The sequence below is a fragment of the Fulmarus glacialis genome, unplaced genomic scaffold (genome assembly GCF_000690835.1).
Source record: "Fulmarus glacialis isolate BGI_N327 unplaced genomic scaffold, ASM69083v1 scaffold38742, whole genome shotgun sequence".
NCBI lineage: Eukaryota > Metazoa > Chordata > Aves > Procellariiformes > Procellariidae > Fulmarus > Fulmarus glacialis.
Genome location: NW_009197881.1, coordinates 6,043 through 33,055, shown reverse-complemented (window position 1 = coordinate 33,055; position 27,013 = coordinate 6,043). Strand labels below are relative to the sequence as shown.

Sequence of the window (27,013 nt, the reverse complement as noted above, 5' to 3'; positions counted from 1 at the left end):
CTTAATGATTCTATGATTCTATGATACTTTGCATTGTAACAGCTGTCGTGTAAAAGATGTACCTACTGTTTTAAATGAAGATAAAATATTCCAGTATCTACACAAGAAATGGTTAAAATGCCATTGATCTTTGGTAATTTTTTTGGTAAGGGTTATGTAACAGCAGTGTTATGTAACAACCCCAATTCAAGGTAAATGAGTTAAAGTTTTCCCAAGCAGCACACACTATTCCCGTAACTCTCTTTACAGGAAGCTCTTAGAAGATATGTGTCCTAGAAGCAACCAAAACTTGTTACAAAGCAGATCCTATTTTAAGAGATAATTTTTTGTTTTAATTGTTTAAGACTTACAAGCCAAAGATACTATACTACCACATCCTGGTAAACATTTCATTTCATATTTCATGGATAGTTTCTCATAGAAGAATTTTTGTGTCATTTCCGCTTGCATAGTGGCCCATTTTTTTGCCCCCATGAACTTGGAGACTTGTGGCAACTGCACCATTGCTGCTAGACAATGTTATATTAGGACATTACCATGACGCATTTATCTGTTCTGTTAATGGAATTAGTTGTTTGAAAGAGCTTGTCAGCCCTTCAGGGGTGGCTTCTGTTGTGGAGTGCTCACTTCTCTGCTAGGAGTTTCCAGTTTCTACTGACCAACAGTATCACTCCCAATGCAGGTAGTCCATTTTACACATCTTTTTCTGTGCCTTATATTCATTTTGACCACAGTCCTCTGGTCAATACACGGAAAAAGTTCTATTAAGACAAATGTTACTGAAGGTGTCTCTGAATCGGAGACAGGATTGAAAATACTTGCAAAAAAAGAAAAACTAATATCGTATTATTTCCAGACTGTTGCTTATACCTGGAATGTGCCAAAAGGCCCAAAGTCTGATGCTGCTGTTCTACAGTTCTACCATCTTCAAACTACTGCACAATCTTTAATTATGAGGATGTGGATAAACTGGGTGGACTGATGTTAAAAAATCTTTGCTTCTTTCCCTCATCTGTTTCTGTAACAATTCCCTTTCCCTTCTATGCATCTCAATAACACAGATATGAACTTTGGGTTGCATTTATCAGAATTGTTTTCCTTGCTCACTGTACTTGAAAACATCCATAAGTCATTAGTGTTACTAACCGCAGTAGCTGGGTCAGGTTGGAACGTCTCCTGCTCCTAAACAACAAACACATGCTGGAAAACTCCCTGCCCGCGGAAAAACAAAAAGCATCTTTCTTCTGGCTGATATGCAAGTGAATGAATTCTATCAGTGCATGGCTTGGTGCAAAAAAAATTAGTAGCAATCAGGCAATAGGGACCTGAGCAGGAAATTAGGTGATGAAAGGAACAGCCCCCACCCACCAGCACACAGCTCAGTCAGGGAATAGCTTTAAGCACTGCTGTGGCTTTTTCACTGATGCCTGTTTCCACCCTACAGGGACAGGTAGAACAGATAATCAGGAGGCTGCAGGACAAAGTAGTCTTGATGCTATCTGAGCGTTAGGCCTCATTCAGGCCTCTCTTATTGTCCGGGCACTTGCATGACCAACAGCATGTGGGACGCCTGGCCCGTAGCAGAGGGAGTGTGGCTTTGTGGGTGCAGGAGACCTAGGCAAGGGAGACTGGCATGCAAGGTGCCAGAGCTCTGGTCCTTGCCGAGGACTTTCTTCCCATCAGCAGAAACAGTACAAAGCAATGTTGCTGATTTTTCACTTTTAACAAGAAAAAAGAGGATTTGGGCACTAATCAATTTTGTAAGTATGGCCAAAGGAATTGTTGTTTTGTTTTATGAGTCTGAGAGCTGCCTGGCATCTGTTGTCTGTTCTGCTGTCCTGCATGCTCCTTAGAGCAAATATTCATCTGTTGATGCATGTGAACTATGCATTCATTTTAATTAACAAGTCCTGTATATGCTTTATTTCATTAATCTGTTGCTAGTAATACATAGCCAAATGCATGCAGTCAGAATACATGATATAAATCCATTTGTCTTGTAGCTTTCTCAGCAGGACAGCCATTCTGTCCTGATGGCTGATTGCTGAACAGTCTCAAAAACTAATCCTCAACCTCTTTCAGCTGATTATTTGAAGATAGAGAGCCTTTGGGTAACCTAGTGTTTACAAATCCAGACAAGGAGACTGAAAAAAAAGTCATCAAATTTTATCCTTGATGTAACTCTCCAGAATTTGGCTAGCTTTAACCACAATTGCATAGGATTTTGTTTTTAATGAAATCCATATCGATAAGTGACTGTTGCATGTTTTCCTTACAGGGCACCCTAGAGCTGGTCTTGAAATCATGTAAGTGACTGATTAGTTTGTGGATGTGTTTATATTCTTTGCTCTATTGACGGAACAATGTCAGAATTATGCAGCTGAATTCTGAAATATATTTGTTGACTTTAAACTGTGAGAGTGTGATGAAAGCTCCTGTAAGGGTTAATTAATGGAGCCTAATTCCATTGCTGAGTGCAAACTCAGTAGCAGGTTCTGCGTTTAGAAGGTATATTTCCTGTTTGGTGTTACGAAAGACACAGAGGTTAAGAAAGAAGGCGAATATCTAGGGTTTTCCTTAGCACAGGAACTGTTTGGATCCTCAGCCCTTCTGATTTTCCTCATAGATATGAACCATACCTCTCATTGGAGGCGTCACAAGAAATACTCTGTTCTTCTGTTGGAAACTACCCCTTTCTCTTCCCCAAAGAGATTGTTTCCCCTATTGGATATATCTTTGGGATCGAATACAGTTATTAATTTGCTTATAATATTCTTGATTTCCAGACAGAATTTTCTGCTAAAAATTTCTGTACTGAAAACTTCTCATGGGATATGCAGAAACTGGCAATGCAAACTAGAGAGAATTCAGTCATGTATCAGCAATAAAGAATGAATAGATTGTCTCCAAATTTAGATATAAGCCTCGTAATCCAGCACTAGCTAGTGTCCCCAGCAGAGCTTATGTGGGTGAATATTTGCCAGACCAAACTCAAAGATGTTGTCAAAATGACTGTGTAGCAGGAAGCTGGGCTGTTCAACACAATTCAAAACTATTGCTGTCCCCACTTCTTCACACACCAGGTGCATAGCATGTCTCTCTTCACAAGGAAGGCTCAGGGAGAGTCATGCCCATCACTATGGCAGAGCTGTTGCTGTTGTCTGCTCACTATTTAGGCCATTTTTTTAATGTTAAGATATCTAAGCTTTCTTTGCAAGCAGTAGGAATGAGGGAACAGGTAATAGCCATTGCCTACCTACCCCACTTTCCTATCTGAAGTGGCATCCCAAAACACTTTGGCACTTTGAATTTGGTGCTTTGAATTGAGGGATGAGACAGATGCTTTACAGTTTTCTAAGGCTGAAGGACCTTTGGAACAGGGTCCACGTTTTGTGAAGTACTCCACACAGTGGAGTCCTCGTCTGAACTGGGATACTATAATATAGCAACTTACTCTTCAGGAAGAAAGAAGTCCCTAAAACATGGTGCTATACTGCACGATGTGACTTTGTTTCTTTGTTTCCCTCAGGTTTTTTAGAATTATGTAGGTCTTTTAGTAATAGTATTGCCTTTTTTTTCCCCCGCTACTTATTACTGTTTGCTAGATTTTCATGTTTCAACAGTGAACAGCTTCTTACAATTAGTCTTAAACCAGACATTTTGTGATGTTCCTCTGGTTAAATAGTTGGTTTTTTCTCATATCTGGTTTGTTTCACATGGGGCGTTGTTTGCCATTTTTACTCATACATTGCTTGGAAGTTTGAACTAAAACAACCCCAAAAAATTCCATTTATTCAGACCGGAGGAAAAGATCAAGATGCGATGTAACACTTCCAGACTAGAGTATGCACGATCTATAAGTGAACTGTAAGTTTACATTGGCATGGTCTGAAGTTGTTTGGCATTTTTAGGTTGGGAAATTTCCACTGAACTTTGGATCAAGTCTGTAACAGATAATATTAGTCCTACAGATGGTGGCTAGAAACGTTAAGGATTCATTCAGGGTTACAAACGTAGCAGGCCAGGTGACCAACAGGAAAATATTCCAGAGCACCAGGGCTAGTCCTATTAGCCAGGAGTCATAGCAGGCTGTCTAAATATGTTTTCTATGGCAGCTACTGCACACAAAGACCTGCTGGTTACCCCAGGAAAAGAGGTTATGTTAAAATTCTTAGCTAAAGTTATTGGGAGTATCAGTTATGGAAACTGCACTAAGAATTGAGTCATTTTTTTGGGAAGTATATGGGTTGAGTTGAACAACATCAGAATAAAATTTTGGTTTTTAATAAACAGTTTTTGCATGTTCTATGGCACGTGTGCAGTCCTGAAAAACCCATGTTTTCCACAGCTTGTGTACAAAAGTCTTCCTTCTTATAAATGTTCCTACGTCTTATCTTCAGTTGATTTGCAGTTTAAAATGAAGCCTTTAGGTATGGGAGGGATACATCAGCGATGGTCAAACATACAATCATAGATCCTGCCTTGAATGCCTATTCGCCAAGTCTTAAATAGGTAGAATTAGATAAGGGAACCCAATGCTGTGCTTAGATTGAGACCCACGAGGGATACAACCTGTGTTAATCTAGGTGTTTATCACTTTAACTCAAAACAACTGGCTAGGTTGAGAGTGGCTTTGAAAGTGTCACAAAGTAAGCAGAAATACTAACAATTACAATCTGGACTACAAACCTTCTTTTCATCAAGGACCCTGAAGTGTACTGGAAGTATTACTAAATTTTCTAAGACTGAGGGTCACTTTGAAAGGAAACCCCACGATTAGCAAGGCAAAACTAGATATGCACTAACAAGGCTTCATGTTGCAAAGACACTCTTTTCTAGAGGTAGAAGGGTTTCATTATTTCAGTCTGGGAAGAACAACTATATGCGTGGATCTCTTCCTTCTGGAATTTTGTAAAGGCACTCCTGATCCCAAAAGAGGTTTTTTAAAAAAAAAAAAATCATCACCTTGAGCACCTCTGTCCTGAGATAGGAGATAAGTAGGGAGCCCCTGTTTGGACATCAGCTGTGTGTGTAGTGGGAAGGGCCATTTGGGAGTTTTTCCTCTTCTAAAGAAGCTTCCCTTCTTCTTGTGGTGACTTTGCTTCAAGTGAGGAGTCAGCAGAGGTGAGTTGCTTCTGGCAGATAAAGGAACTTAGAATGCAGGAGGGTTAACAGGACCAGGATGGTCATAAGCAGCATCAAGATGTGATGCTAGCCCTGGATCTACGGCAGTATCCCATTCATACAGAGCTTATCGTTTATAACCCAGCCATGTTTCAACATTGCAGTGAGTAATTACTACAATATGAGCTTGGAGATATTTCCTGTATCCTGAGTTTAATAAGCACATCAACTGTTGGCCTCAGAATGTGTTTAACTCAGGATACAGTTGCAGTGACTAGATGTACTAATGTTTGTAGCGTTATAAGGGATATACACTTCTAAAACACCATATACTTTGACAGGCAGTATGAGTGAACCATTATGGTTTATCTTGGTCTGAGATTTTTTAGAATCGCATGATGATCCTTGGATTTCCAAAACATAGAGCAACCCCAGAGCAGCTTTAAACTGGAAAGGAGCTGTAAGAAACCAAAGGGTTGTATCGTGCTGCCATGGGGTACTACTCGGGAGAGGAAGACTGCTTTCCTGAGGTTTTGCCAGCACCAGATTCACACACAGTGCGAATCATACATAACACTTGTATTAGGGCTAGAGGGTAGACACAGCTAACTACCTTCAAACTTGAGTGACTTTATAGGGAAATTCCTTTTTTCCTGTATAGTTTCAGCTTAAAGAATTGGTGAGGATTAAGGAGATTTTTATTTTACCTTAATCAACACTTTTTAAGCAATAGTAGATCAGCTGGCTTGTATCAGCTTCTTAAGAGATACTTTGATCAGCTTATTTTGATGCAGAATGGGGATGGCTGTATATGTATGTTTGTTTACCTCAGAAATTAATCTAAACATTGTGTGGCAAAGACACTGTCACTTAGTTCAGGTTAAGTAACATCAGGTTTGCCAGCAACTCCTTTGAAATATTTTCCCAGCTTACACATCATTAATCAGAGGGAAATAATCTGACTTAAGTATACTGAGTAATTCCATAATAGACGCTGAGAAATCAACTCCACGCATGAGAAGGCTTGTGAACAGAAGCCTAAGGTAAGTGGGGCATCTACTGGCGACATGCTGCAATGAATTAATCTACTGCGTAAAAGTCTGATCCCAATCCTTCTCCTGTACAGGCCATTCTGTGTTCATTTTGCTTTGCCAAATAAGCAAGTGCCAGGCCTGTTTCCTGAACTCCTTGGCCAAAATTGCCGTTTCTCCTTGAATAAATCCTTACTTTCTGGCACTCTTTTAGAGGTGTCTGCTATGTACATTGCAATGTACATTATGAAATATCTTAGAAGAAGAAAGGAAATGAGCTCAAGAAACTTGTCAAAATATGTGATGCGAGTCTTTAACAATCTCCAACCTTCCCTCACCCCAACCTATTGTGGTAGGTTCTCTGCCTGATAGATTATAAAGCTGTCTTCCTTGTACCAGGAGCTACTTTGATACTCTGATCTGCTGCCTGAGGGTGTGAAAATGAATGCAATGCATAAGAGAACGCAACAATACTCTATGGACATAAAATCCAGAGCAACCAAACACAGGTCATTATCCACACAACCCAAATGCCTTCCTCCATTCTTCAGAAAATGTTGTTTGCAACAACATGATATTCTCTACAGTGTTAAATAAAGTTTAATGACTTCTGCAGAATGCATAAAAATATGTCCCATTTTTATTTTATTTGTTGTGCAACACTTACTACTTTGGGCCAGTTGGAGGGTGTCATCTTCAGGCTGACGTGTTTCTAACTACAAAATTCTCTGTTGCATCTCTTTGTGCACATCAAACAAGGATTTGGATGGAGCCCAAGGGCTCCATTTCCCAATTGTGTCACTAATTTCATTGTTAGGATTAACATTTTAGAATCAAACCATTAGCATGGCAAAAGCTTGCCGATATCTGTACTTGGAGCATGGACGCGCACTTGTGAAAAGGAAAAGCGAATGAATAAGCAGCAACGTAATGCTAAATTGGGAGGCGATCTGATCAAACTGTTAAAATACCTTGCTTCTGCTGCCCTTATAGTTACGTCATCTTCACCTATCCAGTAAAGCCAAATATTTTCTTAAAACTCTATAAAATTCTGTTGCCTTAATAGAACAGCAGTCATACATCAAAATACAAAAGCACCCTTACTTCTGCTCTGCTGCACAGCACGCTTTCTATATTTAGCTGTGCTGGGGAATCAATTGTTTTATATAATCTCATCACAAGCCATTGCTGAAAAAAGCCATCTGAGTCTGTCATTTGACCTTGGGCAGAACACCAGTCTTTGTGCTTTCTTCAGAGCTCCTTCTGCCACATATGTTAGAAGAATCTGTAACCAAGCCGTGATTTCAGCTGTTCTTGTCCAAAGTCAGTGGAGTAAGCAAAAGTCATTTTAGTTTCCTTAAACTAAGCAAAGATGCAAGTACCTTCCCTTTCTGAGAACTGGCTTCTTTTGCTGATTCTTTAGCATGTTCTGTGCTTCATTTCACCTGAACTTTCGGTACAGCAGAAACAATACCAGTTTTCTTTTGTTTAGTCCTTGCAATACTAGTTTTCTTTTATTTAGCTCTTATTAGTAGAAGCAAACAAACAAACAAACAAATCATTGTGATTGATAGCTACAAAACACTTTGGTCTCTGAAATACAAGGTGTGCTAGATCACTATGTTTAATCTTTCCCCTGCTTTTTTTTTTATCCAGAAGCCAGATACTACCTGATTCCTACTTCCAAAAACATAATTTCTTCTGGCCCAAGAATTCCACAGCTACAAACTGTTTGAGGCTAGGAGAAATCTTTAGAGAAATATTGCAGTATGTTTGCTCTGTTCTTTCCATTACTCCTCTGCATTGGGCAATACACACCTCGGGCAGTGTGGTTAGATAGACCTTATTGTACGGCTGCTGTTCCAAGTGTGCGTGTGCTTGGTAATAATGAAGGGGGAAAGTCCCAGCAGAAATGACCAGTAAAAAAGAACGGAGCAAAAATCTTTAAGTTAACCTTAAGGTCTCTCAAGCCTGCAGTTACTGAGGAGTAAAATCAAGGCATGTCTTTCTAGGAAGCAAAAACATTTCCTGTGTTTCCTGAATTGCTTATCCTAGGGCTTATGTTGAAGGGAAGCTGTTGCCAATGATGGCCAAGTGGTAGCATTTTCATTACTTTATATCTAACCTTAAGGACTTGGCTGCTTAGTAAGTACACTTACTACTTTCTTTGTAGAAACTAATTTATTATTAGTCACTGAATTTGAGCCGATGGTATGGAAGAATGGTTTGAATTATAGAGCATGGTTATGGCTGATTGACGTTACTTAAGAGCACAGAGTCATGCTCCTGGGCAGTCTGAGGGTTGCAGAGCCCAGGCACCGACTGGGGAGCAGTGCTTCAGAAGGGATAATTGTTGTAGACTTTGTGAGCTTTCTAATGTAAAAATGTTTTGATTAGCGAAGTCTATACGGTGCTAGTCTGAAGTCTGGACAACTATCTGTATGTTTTCAAATATACAGTTATCTATTACTATTATGTATAGTTAATTGAATAGAAGCCAATGCTTCAAATCAGGATAATCTTTTATCATGTAGTCTTAAATTTAGTCTTGGGTGCATCTTTTACAAGACTGTTTTGTGTCTACCTCTCCTAAAGGGTTTCCATCCAGGCTCTGTTTGGCGCCTCGAAACGCATCAAAAGCTCTGATTGATTAGACTCTGGCAGGAGACTTGGCCAAGCACGGATTTGTTCAGAACTGTATTCAGAGACCTATTCTAGAGAAAGAAATGTATTAAAGATACACTGTGTAATTTAATTGTATAAAGTGAAATTATCCTAGCCTATTAACTCTCCTATGAGTTAATGATGGTAACTGATTATGCTGTTTACTAAGATGTTGTACTTAAAAAGAACACAACACCCCCCTCCAGTGCACACTTCTCGTTCTATGAGCTTTAGTGTGTGTGGCAGGGAGGGGGGAGGAGTGTCTATTTACATTACGCTGTTACACATCTTTGGAAGTTTATTTAATCACCAAAGTCTTCTCTAAAAACATCATAAGACTCTAAACCACTACTGCGCTGTAGGTCCACACAGATGTAGCAAAGCACAGAAGGTTTTCTGAACACTTTTAAAGGAATAAACATTCAGGAAGCGTGATTCGGCACCAAAGCCACAAAATTCTCAGTCTCACTGATTTTTAGTAAGACTTAGATGAAGCCTTTAGTCTTTATGATTATCTTTCATGACATTAAATGCTGAACTTGGCCTATGTTTGCCCACTTGCCATCCACTCAGCTGCCCTACTGTTCTCTATAGTAGTTGGCAGACTCATGAAATTTATTTTTTTGATGTGTTTCAGACAAATGGATAATACACTGTAGAAGCACACTCCTAATTCTGATAGGCAAAGCTACGATACCCTTCACTGGAACATGTAACAGTGGTAACCTACTAGCAAAGACTTGGTCGTTAATAAGGAATCTGCTTTTTCAGCATAGCAATGCTCCACCTGTATGGTGGTTAAGAAACTTGTGTGTGTTAATTTGCGTATATTTCTCCTCACTCAAAATACAGAAGATAAAAACTGGGTCAGAAATGCTAAATTGCATTGTATGTCAGTATCACTTGCTATGATATTTTAAAAAATCGGTGATTCTTTAAAATAAAATTTTAGGTAAAGATTAAATTTTTCTTTACATGAGAAAGAAAGTGAGACTTTTCAAAGTTCACTCTTGAAAATTATTTAGCACAATTAAATATTTCTAGGCACTAAAAGAAGCAGGAAGAATAAGGAGTGCAGGGAAGGGAGCAATGCAAAATATTACTGTCTCCTTTGTATCTTAAAAAGGAAGGGAAGTTGCAGAAACAATTAGTTCTGTGCTTCTACAAGCCACTAACATTCTTGTATTCCCTTCTTTTTTTCCTTTTGTGTTGGTTGGTTCTGGGATGGATTGTTCCATTGAGGCATTTCGGGAGCTTTCAACAGAAGGAAGATGCACATCCAGCAGAAGTTAGTAAAAATATACTCGAGCAGTTCTATGATTGTAATCATACTGGCACCACAAAACAATCCAAGCTGGCCACCTATATCAGCTGTAATAGAAAGAAATAAACATATGTCATCCTAAGCATTTGGTTTAGTCTAGCAAGCAAACAAAATCCTGCTGGGTTCAAGTGCTAAATAAATTCAATATACATAATCCATCACTTTAAGAAAACAGAATTAATATTCTTAAGAATGTTTATTGGAGAAGACTAATGTGTTTCTTGAAATTCTAAATAAAACAAGTACAACACAACACATCCTACTGTGAAACAGATACTTAAAATATTTCCTACTTCTCTGCCTTTTTAACTGTTCTCTTGCTTCTCCTCCCCACATTCTCCCTCTCCCCTCCAAATCCCATAAACTTCACTATTCTTACAGTCCTACATGTGATATAGCTGTAAACTAGTGCCAAACTTAATTCTTACTCTCAGCTGCTGTCCATACTGCAGGTTCTTTAATGGAATGACAGGAGACAGTATCAAAAATGACCATGAGGCAGACATGATTATTACCATTATAATATAAAAGGTATTGCTTTTTGTTTAGAAGCCCACATAGGCTAAGCCTCAGGAGGGGAGGGAATAAAAAACCAGTTTGGTTTGTGTAGTTTTTTTTATTTTTAGATTAATTATTAATCAGCAATAAATAAATATTAAACATTCACTTACCAAGCAACTCGGATATAGTCAAGGCCTTCTGCTGCTGTGTTACTTTGTAGCTCAGGTCATGATATTTAATGTCAATACGCACAAGGTTCTGCCTAATGACAAATACGTACAGTCAGGAGTGCTGTTCATTTTTACCAACATTTATCAGAGTGGACGGAGTTCAGGGAGAGTGATGGTGTCTTTTAAAGAACAATTAGATGAGTGTTACCAAAATGAGTTAGATGACTGAAGGAAAAAAAGTGTCCTAATAAAAACCGTTATAACAGGAGCTTATCAGAGGAGTAGATCTTCAGGCTATGTTGAAAAAATTACTCTAGATCTGTACTGTGAGATAAATTTGTACTTTTTAAGGGTCACAGAGATAAGCTTGAGTGGAAGTGTCAAGCATCCTGACCTACAGTGGATACAGTACTTGGAAGTGTACTTGATTGTGTGCAACTGCATATTTAATTGTGCTTATTTCAATGAGCATGTCTGTGCAGAAGAGCCTTTGTCCTATACTCAGGTGTTTAGTTCTATCCTCTGCTAATAGCCTCGCTTACCTAGTTATATTCTTGCCTGCTGCAAAAGCGGAAGAGTAGGTAAATCTCAGTTGGAGCAAGACCTGTGGAATGGTTCAGTGTGAGTACAGAGCTCATCTTTATAATATCATGTCTACAGAAAGATTCTGCCTAACTCCTAAATAGAATATAAACATAACAGTTGTGGAGTAAAAGACACAAAAACTGATGCACACATGATGGTGTGACCTTTAAGAATAAAAGTAGCGATTATTTCTTCAGAAGTGTGAACAGCTACAGATTTTTGGGTTGACAGTGATAATGAACTCATTAAAAATACTCATGAAAATAAAGTCTTTGCTATAGAAAATAATCACTTCTATCTCTTTAGGTGATAATTCTAAAACTCAGGTAGCACTGAGTAATAAAAATAATCTTATTCTCATAGCTTCTGTTAATAAGACTTCCTACCATTGTCATGGAGTTGCTAGCAGAACTATCCAATAAATATTTAACTTTTCCCTTCTTACATCTTCAGAAATCAATAGATGTCTACGTTTTATAGTTTGGAATATGTACTCGTTAATATGTGGGCAGGATTCCTATTGGTTAAGGCTTGGTAAGAGGGGAATGTTCTGTATTTTCACTTGCTTAATTGAATAATTACTGGGTTGCGCATGGTGTTTACAGACAATAAAATAATCAACCAAAGATAAAACGTCCTCAAAGGATTAATATCTTTTGCATATAACAACAGGTTTAATTTTCATAATTTTCATTGGGGACAGACTTTTTAATAGGGCCTGTAGCGATAGGACAAGGGGTAATGGTTTTAAACTAAAAGAGGGTAGGTTCAGACTAGATATAAGGAAGAAATTTTTTACAATGAGGGTAGTGAAACACTGGAACAGGTTGCCCAGAGAGGTGATAGATGCCCCATCCCTGGAAACATTCAAGGTCAGGCTGGACGGGGCTCTGAGCAACCTGATATAGCTGAAGATGTCCCTGCTCATTGGAGGGGGGTTAGACTATATGACCTTTAAAGGTCCCTTCCAACCCAAACTATTCTGATTCATACAGTTTCTCTTCACGTATAAACATATGCAAACATTTGCAGACTGATGGCTTCAAGATTGAGAAAACTGAAGTCACTGAAACAATGAAATACTCATAGATATTTCATTAACCAAATTTTCTATAGTTCTTTATAAATATATTTTGATGTTGTGGATACTATGAGTTCATGTAGCACCTGTCTTAATACTTATTTGTATTGCTGACATCTACGTCTGTGAGCAAGAGGCAAAGCAGTCTATAAAACTGTATTGAATGCTCTTTGACAACTAGATTGTATCTTTCTAGCAAAAAACTCTGGAAATCATTCTATTTCTGGATATATAATGCTTGTGTTCGCAAGGAAATCTGGCATCAATATATTATATTGTAACAGTAAGGCACGCATAAGTATACATGATATCTCTTCTATGAATTTAAAAGTATGCAGATTATGTCAGCTCAGTGCTACTACTAAGCAACACAGCTCTATACATAATGTAAGTTCTAATACCATTTCCTGGATAAAAGGTGTAGTCAATACTGTTGAGATATGTTTTCACACCAGAAAGTCTCTTCTTTTGGGTATAGACCTACTTTCTTTTGCTGTGTAGTGTTTTCAGTCACACAGACAGAACCATGCTATTTCACTCTTCAGCTACCTCATGAGAATTAATATAGTACCAAATATTTTCTAAATAACTTTTATAATATAAATGGTATTAGTGAATTCTACTAACAACAGAAAAGATTATTAAACCTGTGACATTATTGCCACAATAAAACCTAGCTCTTCAGTGCTTATGAACTTTCCTTTGGGAATGGGTTGAGAGAAAGGAGAACAACTTTGTATAGCATCTATTTAGGTTGTTCATTGACTTCAGGTGTGGAAGGGTGAAGATTTGTCTTCCTTATTGGATGGATTGCTCACGTGGATCATAGATAGGTTTGATAACCCTGCTCTTTCTTTATTCTTAATTGCAAATGTGATCAAAAAACTTTGTTATAAGAGATCGATGACACAGATGGTAATTGAGAACATCATTACTTTTTAATTGCAGTATCTATTTTATGTTATCCACAAGTCTTAGATGTATCTAAGTATATTTTATATATATATGAATATGTATAAATCTTAACCAATTTTGTCTAAGAGATTATTTTATCTCACAGACAACATTATTAATACCACACATAAGAATATCTTTTTAAAAGGTCTTATTTACATCATATGCTCTGTTAGCACACTTAAAAGTAATTGATAATTTCTTTATTAGAGAAGGCGTTAAGCAAGATTACCTGATGTATTCTGGGTTTTTCTTCAGTTTTGCAGAAAAGTATTTTATGGCTTTTTCTCCTCCAAAACTTGAATAGGTGACAGTGGTAGGATAATCTATTTCTTCACATGGGGCAGGGCAAGTAGAATTGTGAGTTCCTACTGTACATAATCCTTTTATCTCTATATCATCTGAAATTTCAGGAGAAAGAATTTACATAATATTTCTAAAAAAGCACACAGTTTAAAAACTTTTTTAAAAACTTACAAAATTACTTTTAACTGACTTATCCTGAGAAAAGTGGATACTTCTCAGTTTTGAAGGAAAAAATAAGTATTTGTAAATGGCATTTGGGAAACTGGTGCACAGTAATAAGGGTTGAGATTTTTTTGGTCACTTTTTCCAAAGAAATTCAGCACTTGTAAATCTTTCTGCCTTCATTAGGGCTTTATGTACTTATTATTTCTCATCCACAGTTAAACAGTAGGACAACAGAAGACTTTCCATGTTCTGTGCTAGCTTTCTGATTACATACTTGGGTATATAATCCTTGGTCTTGATGCCTTGATGTCTGCCTAGCTCATTGCAGTGCTCAGAAACAGCTTCCAGAGCAATGCTGGTTGTAGTTTACTATCATCTGATAACTACATAAAAATCTTGGTAAGCTAAGTTCACTTTACCTTAACCCCTGCCTGCCATTTGATAATTGAGTGTAAGACAGCTAAGAGGGCTTAGGGACAGCTTTGTTTCTTCAAATACCAAAGAGAAGTCACAAAATCCTGCAGGTCTGGTTGCTCATGAAAGTAGGCAGCCATTCCTCTGACAAGACTCTAACAGAAAGAAATCATTATGGAAATCTGGGAAAGCTGGAGAAAATTCATGTAGAAGAAAAATTGTAAGGCATAAATATTTCCTACAGCATAAACCATCACCCAAAGCCATCTGGTACTCTGAGATGAGTACCAGAACCTCCTGCTTGTGATGCTCTATTTGTCCTGATGTGGTGGCGACCATTGTGTCTTTTCCCTCTGCATGTGGGCTTCTTGCTTTTGCAAACCACAGGGGAGAGGATATCCCAGCCTGGTAGTTTATGATTTGAGGTACTCTCCAGGGATGCTGGGGTTGTGGATTTCATTCTGGATAGCTGGCCTTTAGAGTTCCTAAAATAAATGTTCTCATCAACGGTAGGTCCTGCAGATACTGGATCAGTGTGCTGTCATTTGAGATTTTGTTATCAGATGTCTAACCTCTCCTGCACTGTAAAAGGAGACTTAGCACCTAACTTGGGGTCCTGGGGACCAGACGCCTACAAGCCAGATTCACCATGTACAGTACTGTGATGCCAGTTCCTTCTGGCGTCCAGCTCTGAATCCTATCCACCCTTGATAGGACTTAGGGGTCATTTTTGTTTATTACTCAGTGGTTTCTCTGAAAGTTGGTCACAGAATATCCATTAAGTAAAATAATATACTTACTTCCACCATGACAGATTATCAAAGATCATGAATATATGAATCATTATGTAAGAATATGAACTTAGTGGAGCCTATTTCAAAAGAGCCACAGGAAAAAGAAATAGTCATTGTTCATAGTAGTAGATCTTGCCTGAATGTTGCACACACCTAATCAAAACAGAAATAAACCCCTGCACAGGCCCCCCAAAATTTTAATCTACTTGGTGTCTTAATCATCCATTCCTTTGGGAAGAAAGAGTCACGTTACATAGCATAATCCAATACAATTAAAAAGGAGGCTTTCTGAAGTTCATGGGAAGTTACTTCTCAGATTATTATTTGCAGTATTTTCCAGAAAGTCTGTTGTAGTGACTTACAAGTTTCATATCTACTGTGTGCAGATTATTTGCTTATGGAAATGAATTGCATTTGAAGCACTTTGAAAATATATAATTAATTTTACTTTTGAAAAGATAAAACCTTAAAGTCCAGTGATTTTGAATTCTATTTTCTATCAGTTAGCAAACCTGTTATTACTGTGCTGTTCACTTTTCTGTCACAAACAAGAAGAATGCAACATTGGATCTAGAAGGATGATACCATGAAGATGCAAAAATGCAAGCCAGAGGCTTGATAACCAAAACCAGATTAACTGAACATTCTTCCATTTGAAACCATTTCTTATTACTAAAATGAATTCTTATGTTTTTTTAATTGGCATCTATTTAATGCTCCATCTGGTCTCTATTTTCAGAATATTAAATGAACTGGGATGTACTCCGTTTCAGTACTAGTTTCAGTATTTTGTTTTAATTGATAAATATTGTCTACTATTTGGAATTGGCTTAGAAAATACTTACAGACTGCTGGATAAACACAAGTGTAAAACTTCAGCAAATCACATTCTGTTCCATTTCCTTAAAAATAAACCACAAACTTCAGGAACTTCAATTAACAATCTAACCCTTAGCTCTATTTGTACTAAACTGAAATGTAATATCATCAAAACTGAAATGTAATGTCATCAAAGCCTGCTCACGACTTCATGTTTATCATTATACAACTGAGAAATCAATTCAGTTGGGCACAGTGCAGTTACCCACACCAAAAGGGGCACATAGTGAAAAGAGACAACAGACCAAGCCAGGAGGCTTGCTGTTGGAGCAAACACCTTTATTATGTGTGCCAGCCAGAATTGCCTTTAAGCTTGTGGCTCACTCTTTGTGCTAGCTTGCTAAAGCCAGGAATTTCTGTTTTTTCTTAGAGGAAATGAAAAAACAAAGTAGGGTAGATGGGATATATGATTACACCCCATGTGTTTCAGCAAAAGTTTTGAAATTCATGCAAGAGTTGTTTGGAGGCCTAAGGTAGCACCTGAGCTAATAGCAAAATTTTCAGATTTCAGATGGTTTCAGTTTCACCCCAATTTTTTCCCTTGCATGGAAATATTACTTAGCAGTTTAGCACACATTTAAAGAAGGCATTGCCCTCCTTTATCTAACTGCCACTGTATAAAGCTCTCACCCGCAGTATGGGAGACCTAGACTTAATTTCCTTCTCAAACCCCTTTCCATGAGAGTTTCCGGGAGACTGCCAATCTCCTTTCCAAGAGGTTGTCAAACAGGTTAGAGATTACCCATTAATGGGTCTCCCTTAGTGAAAACATTCTTGGGGATATTTAAAAATAGAGTCAGAAAGTGCAGGCATGACAGTGGCTTTCTTGCCCACTAATTGTGAAAAAAGAGTTGTGAGAGTAGAGATTTAGGTTCCAGCTCTTGCTTTAGAGAGAGGTGACAGTATTATCATTATTTTTAATGCTGAAAAGGTGGGAGGGAGGAAACTGGTCAGGGCTCAGTGTTACTGCTTTGCATTTCTAGAGTGATTAAGATGTCTGGATTCTTGAGGGGAGTATTACAGCATACACCTGTACTCTGCATTTTGGGCTTATTAGATGGCTCCATACAGCCTTTTGGCTTTTGCAGAGCCCTTTTCTGGTGCCACATGGTTCATGTGGGGGACCTCAGTTTCTGTCTTCAAGCAGTCAGTTCTGCTGCGGCTGCTAAAGACCTGCAAAATAGGTTTTCTGTGGTACATGTGAAAATCTATGACTGCGTATGGATTTAGTTCCAGCATTTTAGGAAGTCAGGTTGAAGACTACAGACTTGTCTCACAGCCCTGAGGCATAATCTTTTCTTTCAAGTGTTTTGGTCTGTATCCTAAGAATAGCCAATAACCCAGATACTGGATCTAGAGCTGACCGAACATCTTGCTTGTTTTCTCTGAACTAAAAAAAAAAAAAAGACAAATTTGTATGATTTTAATTAATCCCAGCTGTAGATGTCCCTCAAGCATGTGCCCCATGTCCTTTCCTGTTCAATAACAGGTGAGGTCTCCTAGCAAGATGATCAGTGTATGGTATGATGATATTCCTGAGAAATACCTGGAAGAATGAATGGCAAACAGCCACACCGGTCCTGTATGTACCGGTTTCCTGCAAACATCCATTAGTAGTATAAATCTCGTGGTATTGAAGCTTGAGATCAGGCTTGCACTCTCCCCATGGGTATTCTTGGATAATTGACTGTAGGGTAATAATAACAGAAGATATAATTTTTTTCGTCTCTGTTTTAAATTTATATACTATTTTCTCACATTTTAAAGTGCTGAAGGAAGCCTGTTGAAAACATAAGCAGTAACATTGTGATTTAATTGGAGGCAATTACAGTTTGTGTTTTTGCGATTATAAAATCATCTCCTCTCTCTCACAGCAAAAGTAGGACCTGATCAGACAGCCTAGCACAGAAGGGTAGTCCAACTCCACTTGGATTCTGCTAGGAATCCGAGACAATCTTAATGGTTACAGCATGTGTTGATGGGGAAATGCTGTGATGTCCTGGTATTATTATATGTCAGCGAGACTGTCAGATGTTAGGAAAGAAACACTGACTTTAGTAGATACAGATTATGAAGACCAATGACATCCTCCCCCAAAATAGCAGTAATTTTTTTGTGTGTCTGGAGGAGATGTTATTTTTAGGAGTCACTTTGGCATGATAAATATTTTCACTTCCAAAATGTCTAATTCATTGTCATGCTTCAGAAGAGAATTAGAGACAGTAAAGACCAGTATTTCCACTTGATGGATGAAGTCCTTACCTTCAGCTGGCGGATTGCTACCTGTGAATGCGTGCCGACTGGTGTTAATAAACCTAAACCATCAAAACGTGGAAGCTCTTTGGGTGAATGGATAACAAAAGTTATACCAGCATCAGTATAACCAAGAGCAGGTTCATCAGTGAATTGTTCCTAATGCAAAAAGAATTATTTAAAACAGTTTTGGCTTTGCTTACCAACTGAAGCTTTAGCTATACTTAAAATGGCACTATGCTTTTTTATTTGGTCTTGTATTTCTAGTCACATTTTTGGCAATTTACAGAAAAATATAGAAGCAAACTGACTTGAATTTCCTTTGTTGATTACCTCTGTGGGTTTCCTTCCAGTTACTATAAATTTTCAGGTTTTTTATTTCTTCTGTCATCTCCCAATTTCAAAAACAAGAAGGCATAGATGAACATTTACTCATAACCTGGATATTCGCTCCTTTTACATGCAACTACCCATCACATTTCAGCAAACTTCCCATTACCCTCTCCAGAACCTGTCACTCCTGTCTCATAATTCCTAGAGAACAAAAGTGAATGTCTAAGTCACTTACCACTCTAGATTTTAGTTTTCTTCCCTGATTTCACAAGATGATATTCCCTGAGTTTTCTGGGTTTTGTTGGTCAAAGACAATTCTAATAAGGTCAGAGACTATTTACAGTGCAAAGACCAGATCTTAGCTGGCATTGAGCACTTACAGCTGCTGCTGGTGCAACTAAAATTCAGTACTACTTAGAAATTGGCACCATATGACCTTCCCTACTGGGCCTTTTATCAAAATGAAATGATGTTATCCCGAAGTGCTTGTATAAAAAAAAAGTGCTCTCATGATGTGTTTCAATTGCAGGTGAACTGTGTATATACACGTATATATGCTCACTTGCAGCTTTCAGAACTATTTAGCTGGGGACAGAGTCAATAATAATTCTGACTTTTTAAATCTGTATTAGGTGTTTCCTTTAAAATACCCTCTCACTCAGAAATAGTCTTGATACAGAATTTTGTGCATAAAATTCTGAAGGTCTGAGTAAAACCAACCGAACAAAAAACCAAACCCAAAACAAAACACCTCTACTCATTTATAAGTTATTACATGATTCGTTGTTTATAATCATTAGGATAGCCGTACCTGTTGGACATCAAAAAGCAAATGTAAGCCTCTTCCAGACAAACTCACTCTTCTTGCTGGAAGATCATTGTGATTAAAAGTAAAACAGTTTCCGTATTCAGTGAAAACATGTTCAAAATCCTTCAATAAAGGAAAATAGGGAAGAGTAAAATGAAAGAAAGATCACTTGAAGTTTCTTTAGTGAATTACAATGCAATAGATGGGCTACTGGGGTGGTTCCCCCTCCCCCCCCCCAAAGGCAGTGCTAAATATTACAATTGAAAAAGTGGTGATTGATGGAAATATTCAAAAGGATTTAATCCCTTTCTATAGAAAATGAAATTTAAAGGAGAAATTTCACATCGTTTATTAGTATCTATGAGCTGCTCAGAATCATTTAATGAGGTCCTGTTGTTTTTCTATACCTGTTACATTATATAGAAATTATATATTCAAAACCAACTTGTTTAATTTTTCCAGTAGATGTTTAGTGAAGACTGTTTCAAAACTAAACGTCATGTTACATATGAAAGTACAGTATTTGCATTTTTTCCCAAAGGCATCTCGTCATTTAATATGACTGCATCTCATTGCTTTAGTTTTAGTTATTAGCACTAGTGTCTTTCAGTTAAGAGAACTCTCCAATGCCTAATTTTGGAAGCTACAGCATGTGTAAAGGTTAGATTAATCTGAAAGAATTGGCCTGCCTTTTCTGTTCACGTTTTCTATTTAAGTTGGGAATTGCTCTATGGAAGAATCGACATAAAAATGGGACGATCATATTCTTTGGCTGTTGTCCAAAATTCCCAAAGATGGGCTATTTTCACCTCATTATTCAAAATTCCTGTGAACTCTGCATATAGTTACCCCGGCTGTCTATATTCTTGACCTCAAGAACAAAACTACGCAATCATGTCATGCAAAAAAACTCTGTTCAAGCTGACCATCATTATAGACCATTTATGGAAAAGGTTGTTAGTGCAGCCTGGAGGTATGACAGCTTTCAAAGGCTGCTATCTGTGCAGAAGTGGCACTAGGCAGAGAGCAATTTAGACTGAAATCCCATTTTACAGCTCAGGGAGTCCAGCAGGCTGTCTCTGCAGTCAGTGGGAGAATCGGGGTCCTCAGGGTGGTTTAGAGCAGGACTTTTTTCTCCATTGGCTGACTGTAAAGGGAAAACAGGGGGAGTAGCTGGCAAAGCTAGACGTCTCATGCTGAGTGGTAAGAATACATCCCCTTCCCCTCCATGTTACTGTTTTAGTAAAATAAACATATTTACCTGTGGGTAACATGGCTTTCCAAAAAATTCGCATTCTAGCAATGTGCTGCTGTTCAGATAAAACCCATTTTTCCTTGTAAACTCTTTGATGCTGAAGTTCTGGTTCCCAAGAAGGAAATCATTTAGCTCTTGAGAATATTTATCTTCCATAGCAAATTTATGGAGAATTCCAGACACAATGTTCCAAATTAAAAAAATTATTTTGAGGTTGCTTACTGCATGAGCTTGAAACCTGTCGGTGGGAAGGAGAAAGAATTGCTTGGAGTTCTGCAGAATTATAGGACTGATCTCAAGGCTGCTCTTGCCAAATCTGTGACACGATTTGTTGTCTGCTCGCAAACTATAAGTGATTCTTGCCCACCACGTTGCACTTTGATCTCTACAACATGAATAACAACAATACAGTCTCAATTTCTAGGAAGGTATTTTCCATATCTGAAGACAGAAAATGGACACCTTCCCATGGCTATTCTGGTCAGTAATATTGGCAATAGTTTTGTTGTGTGTGGTTGTTTATTAAAAAAATAAAAACCAAAAAACTGAGTAGATTAGCTATCTGCATAAGCCAACAACCAGATTTGTAGAACTGATGACAAGCTGAACAATTGCATTTACATGTGGGAAACTAGCTGGGAGGAGCTGTTCGTTTCAAAAAAGCTGTCTTCCATCATTTAGAAAATTGATTTCTAAGTGCATTACAGTAATCTCATATACCTGCTTTACTAAGGCACTACACCCCAGTGTAGAGACAGTCTACCTTCCCATGAGCTCTGTGGCTGGTGACACAGTGGTATAAACCAAGGGTGATCCTTACTCCTAGAATCCACTTGAAAAATCTCAGAAATGTGATGAGGCGTTAGAAGCGCTTTCCTGATGTACAGCATTGAAGTCCTTTATTGAAGTAAAGTAAGGGTTTACAGAACAGTTGTAAGTTTGAAAAGAGAATAAACACAAATGAAACTACAATACCATGTTCTTTAGAATTGCCATTTTATGTAATCCTATTTTCAAAAACATATCAATGTATTTGTATAATAGATCTTAATGCCCCAACTTAAGGAAGATTTGTAGGAACAACTCTTCACAACTGAATTTGAGTCAAAAAATAAAAGCAAAGGTAGATCTGTGCCTCTTTGTCCTGCCAACAAAAAACACTGGTTACTAAAAACAGGAGGGAAGGCTAAGCACAGCATGAACAACAGATGGATGTGGCAGCAAACTGTCGCTTAGGCGGACAACTGCCATGCTCAGTAGCTGACTATTTACTTACAATGTGCTGCCACTATAGTCACAAGAAGTGAGGCATTTTTATAATAGACAGCCCACTGTAATCAAGAGGGACTTCTATCCGCAGTGCATGTTGTGCAGTATAACCCAGGATGGCTTTATGCAGGGCAATGGGAAGGAGGCATAGTGAGGCAGAACGGCTACAGATATTTGAGACTTGGACTTCTGGCTGATTCTGCCAGCAAAAGGTAGAAGAGAAGAAAATTTACAATTCTTGAGGAAACAATGTGGGTAAACTTTCTGTATTTCTAAAACTGTTCCTAAATTACATGTTTGCTCTAAAAATCAGGCTGTAGGTTTATTACATTATTTTCAAAGTGGCTGCATCTGAATCTTGGCCATTATCTTCAAATGTAGAAATCTGTAGTGAAGTTCCTGCTTAGATACATGGCTTCCAAACAAACCAAATGCTTCCCTCCTGCAAATCCCACTGACATCAGCTGGAACTGTAAAGGCTAAGCACCTCTGAAAAAAAAGTATCTACTTTGCCTAAGATTTCTACATTTGCATGAGGTTTCTATTTGAATCTCTCTATTTGCAAATCTTGTCTTTTATTTTTAACTTGGATGTGAGCGATCACTGTCCCTTAGTTACACTGTAGAAGCAAATTCATACATAGAAGAACAACACCAGAGAGGTTTTTCTACTCCAACTTATGTTTTGAAACTTAAAAATCTGTAGTGTAATTGTTCATCTGAAGGAGGAGGAAGATTAAAAAAACAACCTCCCTTCCTTGATTCTCATATTTTCCTCTTCATTTAAATCTCATGTGGTGGTGTGGAAGACATGCCCCTTAGAGCCATATTTTCCTTGTTTCATGTGATTTGTTCAAGCAAATTTTGGAACCTGACTGCTTTCAGATGAAGAGGTGTTGCCTCTCAAGAGCAAACAACAAACATAACTTTTACCTGTTCAAGTTGCAAAAAGTCACAGCAGGGAATTTGACCTTTTCCACATACTGAACTACCACTGTAGTCGTGGTTGGCCAGCTGAAGTAGTAGATGAAGCGACTGCAGATTTGCCAAATAACAACGGCAAGACAACCTGTGACTATTAACAGCCACAGCACTTTGCGAGTCTTGCTCTGCGTTTGAACAATATTATGTACTCCATGAAATGAAGTGGATGAGGCAAACTCCTGATGATACTTCCTTCTGTCTTCCAAATGTGGCAGCAGTTTCTTTATTAAGTACAATCGTACCTTTTCCAATATTCCTTAACATGGAACAAAGTGAAAACACATTTTTAAAATTAGCGTTTAAATGGCACTCAAGAAAGGAAACCATGTAATTTTGATATTGGAAGGCAGTTGTAAAATATCTCTTTAACTGTAAATTCTCTCTTTAAGCAGTGAACTTGCTTCTGAGGATGGAAGAGTTATGTGCTAAGAGATGAGCTCAGTGCTGCCTGAGAACAGAGTGCATCTTGCAATATTTTAAGCACACAAATTTTTAAGCACATAAATACAAAAAAGCAGTTCCACTTCTGTGGAAAAGATTGGATTTTGACATACCTCAGTGATCTAAAACCACAGGTTGCTGTGAACCTACTGTAAAAAGCTAAGCATCTGATTTTTACAGTAACATCCCATTAAAGGCCTGGTCCTTCATACTTGCTCTGAGAAATAAGGTAAAAAGGGAATGATATGAAAGGGAATTTCACTCTTTCAGTATTAAAAATTTCTGGGTAAAACTTGAAAGGTTACAGGTTCAAAAGGAAAGCTACTCTTTTTTTTTTTAGGTTCATACTTGTCTGATTCCATAACTTTGAAACAGGAATGTTTTCAGTTTGCATTTACCCCATGTTTTCTACAAACTGATGTTAAAAAAACCAAACCAAACCAAAACATTTTTAAATCTAAGTTCAAGAGCTATAACAGTAATGAATATAATCAATACCTGGAAATGTAGTCATTTTCTTATGCCGGTTGCTGAATGATCTTTTGAGCATGGATTTGAACAGCATGTTCTCTCTCAAAACATCCAAATGAGGGAAACTTAATAAGACCTTTCCTGTATCTAGTCATAATTGGACCAGTCTCTTTGCAAAGTGCTTCATTTACAGATTGTTATCTGCTACTTTATTCTGTCATTAAGAAAGTCCATAAGAACAATAAATCAAAGAAAGTTTGTGAGAAAATAATAATTAGGATCTGAAAATATATTATTTAGATCAATTAACAGCAATTAAATACTTCCCTAATTCTGTTTTTTAACTAAAAAATGGATTTAATAGTGTGGCATGTGTGCTAGGAAGAGAATATACCCTTTGTTAGACTGATTTACTTGAGACTATTACAGTTGGGCAAAGGAACAAAGGGATGTAAGAGTCAGCTGCCAAAGCTATCATGACCACATCAGCACTCTGGGATGTTGCTTTGGTCTCTGCACAGTTTCTGGACTGTGATAATGAAACCCCAGATGGTGCTGGATTTCAAAATATTTCTGAAGGGAAAGAATTTTCTTTATGTTGTTCTTTAAAGACCTATGTAAGAACTTTGATCAATACTGTTATAATTTACTGTGACCCCTTTTTATCACCAAACAGTTTTCTGCTGGAAAACTGTTCAAAAGTTTCTCCCCTAGCTCTGGTGACTATTGGATCCCATCGCAAAGCTGGTAGCCATGTGTGCTTTTGTACATCACACTGGAATGGAGTGGATTTCTGGTTTTGCTGTAGCGTGTCTGCAGTGGGACAAACAATTTGTGTGTTCCCCGAATAACAGCAGAGCAAAGTACATTCCTAGCATATGTCTGCATCTGCTGCCCATAGACTCCAACAAGAGACCACAAGCAGGTCAGACCTTTTCTCCAGGGAAAGCGCTGTGTGTGTTTATTCCTCCTATACACAGTGTGCTAGGTAAGAGAATGATAGCATATCCCTACATAAAAGTCAATTGCTATCAAAAAACACTAGTTAGTTTAATCAGCAAAAGTGTAACTTAGTTACGTGTTTGCATAGATTAAACTGTATTTTCAGCTGTTGTGCATAGCTACTACAGTAAGTATACATGATGTTTTATTTGATTGCAAAGGTTTTGCTGCTAATGCATAAGATTATCTAATATCATTCTGCTGCTTTCATTACTGTCTTTCACCGGAGGAATTAGCACTACTAGGTGAGTGTCTTTAAGAATCCTTACTCTACCTTCAGATTTCATTAGAAAATGTTACAATTTTTTTAAAAAAAAAAAAAAGAAAGAAAAAAGATTTTAACTATTCTATGTAGGGTCAAGTGGTAAATTTCTAGTATGAAATTTCTCACATGTAGTGGATTGAAAAATAGTATGAAATGTGTAAGTCAGGACTAGTCATTTATTTGGGGATTTGGTCTGTTTATGAGGAATAAGTACATTCCAGTGATATATAACTAATAATAGAACGGTTATTCCAGGTGTCAGTTAATGAATAGGAAAATAATACACCACAATAATGGGTGGGTGTGAGATTATAAATTATTAACCCTTCATCCTATGCTATGCAAAACTTAGGCTGTGTGTATCTGGACTAAGGTGGTGTATCCAACACAGCTGAACTAGCTGTAAGTGAGTTAGAGTATCCAAGTGCTGCTAGATAGACAGTAAGGTCTTGCAAGACCTTAAACATATTAGACAATAAGGTCTTGAGAGCGCTATGTTCTTTTAGTAGCAATACAAAGTACATTTAATGTAGGCGCTACAATAAAAAATTTTTTTGTCAAAGATGTGAATAAAACTAATATTTATAAAAGATCCAAAGAGTAGAGGATGGATAAATAAAAAAGCAAAGAGATAACTAAATGAGAGGAATCTGGGTCCAGGAGCAAACCACATGCCTGGAGCCAAATCTAGAACATGCATGTAAGAATTAGTAAGGTAGCTCATGTGTTCAGGATGGGCTACAGATGCTTTGCCTCAGGAAACACTGATTACTGCAGAAGCCCTGAGAACCATCACGATTAGTCAGATAAACCTGATTTTCCAATCAATGTTGTTAAAGAAGAAATTATTTCCTTGCATGTATAACCAGGGATACATGGCTAGGGAAATACTATTATGAGCTTATATGAAAACCTCAGAAATTCACAGTATCTTTAATGTTAACACTGTAAATTAAATTTAAAGGGCTTTTAAACTTCAGTCAGCAGGTAATTGATCACAGTCTATAACTACTTGTATAGGGAACGGATAGATAATAGTAATAGACTCTTTGATCTAGTGGGGAAAAAGATGTAACAGGACCCAGCGGGAAGAACTGGAACCTAAGCTCTTACATAGCAGAAATAAGGTATAACATTTTTATTTTTGTATTCCCAATGTTTAATTGTGATTGGATTTTCATTAAAGAACATATTAAAAAAGAATGGCTTTTTAAAAGGTAGCTCATCTTCAGCCAGAGCTCTTACCTGGAAGGAGTTATTTCAGGAAGGTTATACATGGCCTCTGTGCAAGGGTTAGTTAGTCTAGATAGATTTGTGATTTCCTCTTTGCCTTAATCTAAAAATCATTAAGGTATTGTATCATTCAGAGAAGTAATTGCCTAGTTAAAACTTTATTTAGCTTTATTCGAAATGCAGAAAGGACCAACAGCTAGAGACTTTTCCCACTTCTTATTTAAATGTACGATTTTTTTCTACAAGCTTTTTTCATCTCTCCCTTCTCCTTTATATCTTGAAAATGTACAGAGAGAAGTGTACAAAGAGAAAGGAGACAGATTTTCTCATTTTGATTGTCAGTCCTGAAAAAAACTACCAAAATGTAACAAAACTCTTGGTAAAGCACTCTAATATGTCCAGTCACATACCTTTAGCATCCAGTTGAATGAATCTCCTAAGCTGGTCCATGAGGCTGTGCTTATTTCAGTAAGGAAGGAATGGATAACAAGCTGCCTTGTCACTGTGATCATTGCTAGGTAATGGCTTTTATAGAAAACTAAATGGGAGGTGATACTTGATGACACATAACACTGGCCAATTTACCTGCCGGGGTTGCTATGTTTTGTCTTTAAATAACATGGTCTGCAACATAAAAGAGAAGATTATTTTTATGACAGGATCAGATGTACATATTTATATACATTTCAAGTACATATTATACTAATA

At 37.6% G+C, this 27,013-nt stretch overlaps 1 protein-coding gene across 1 annotated transcript; it reads right to left on the bottom strand.

Annotated features, from left to right (window-relative positions):
• Positions 1–9,990: 9,990 nt before the first annotated feature.
• On the bottom strand, positions 9,991–26,755 carry ASIC5 (acid-sensing (proton-gated) ion channel family member 5). Its single transcript, XM_009572715.1, is given in 11 exon segments — positions 9,991–10,190; positions 10,815–10,906; positions 13,667–13,835; positions 15,959–16,015; positions 17,539–17,583; positions 17,586–17,679; positions 18,255–18,404; positions 19,390–19,509; positions 20,648–20,879; positions 22,843–23,149; positions 26,716–26,755. Coding segments are annotated over 11 exon segments (1,506 nt in total).
• Positions 26,756–27,013: the final 258 nt, after the last annotated feature.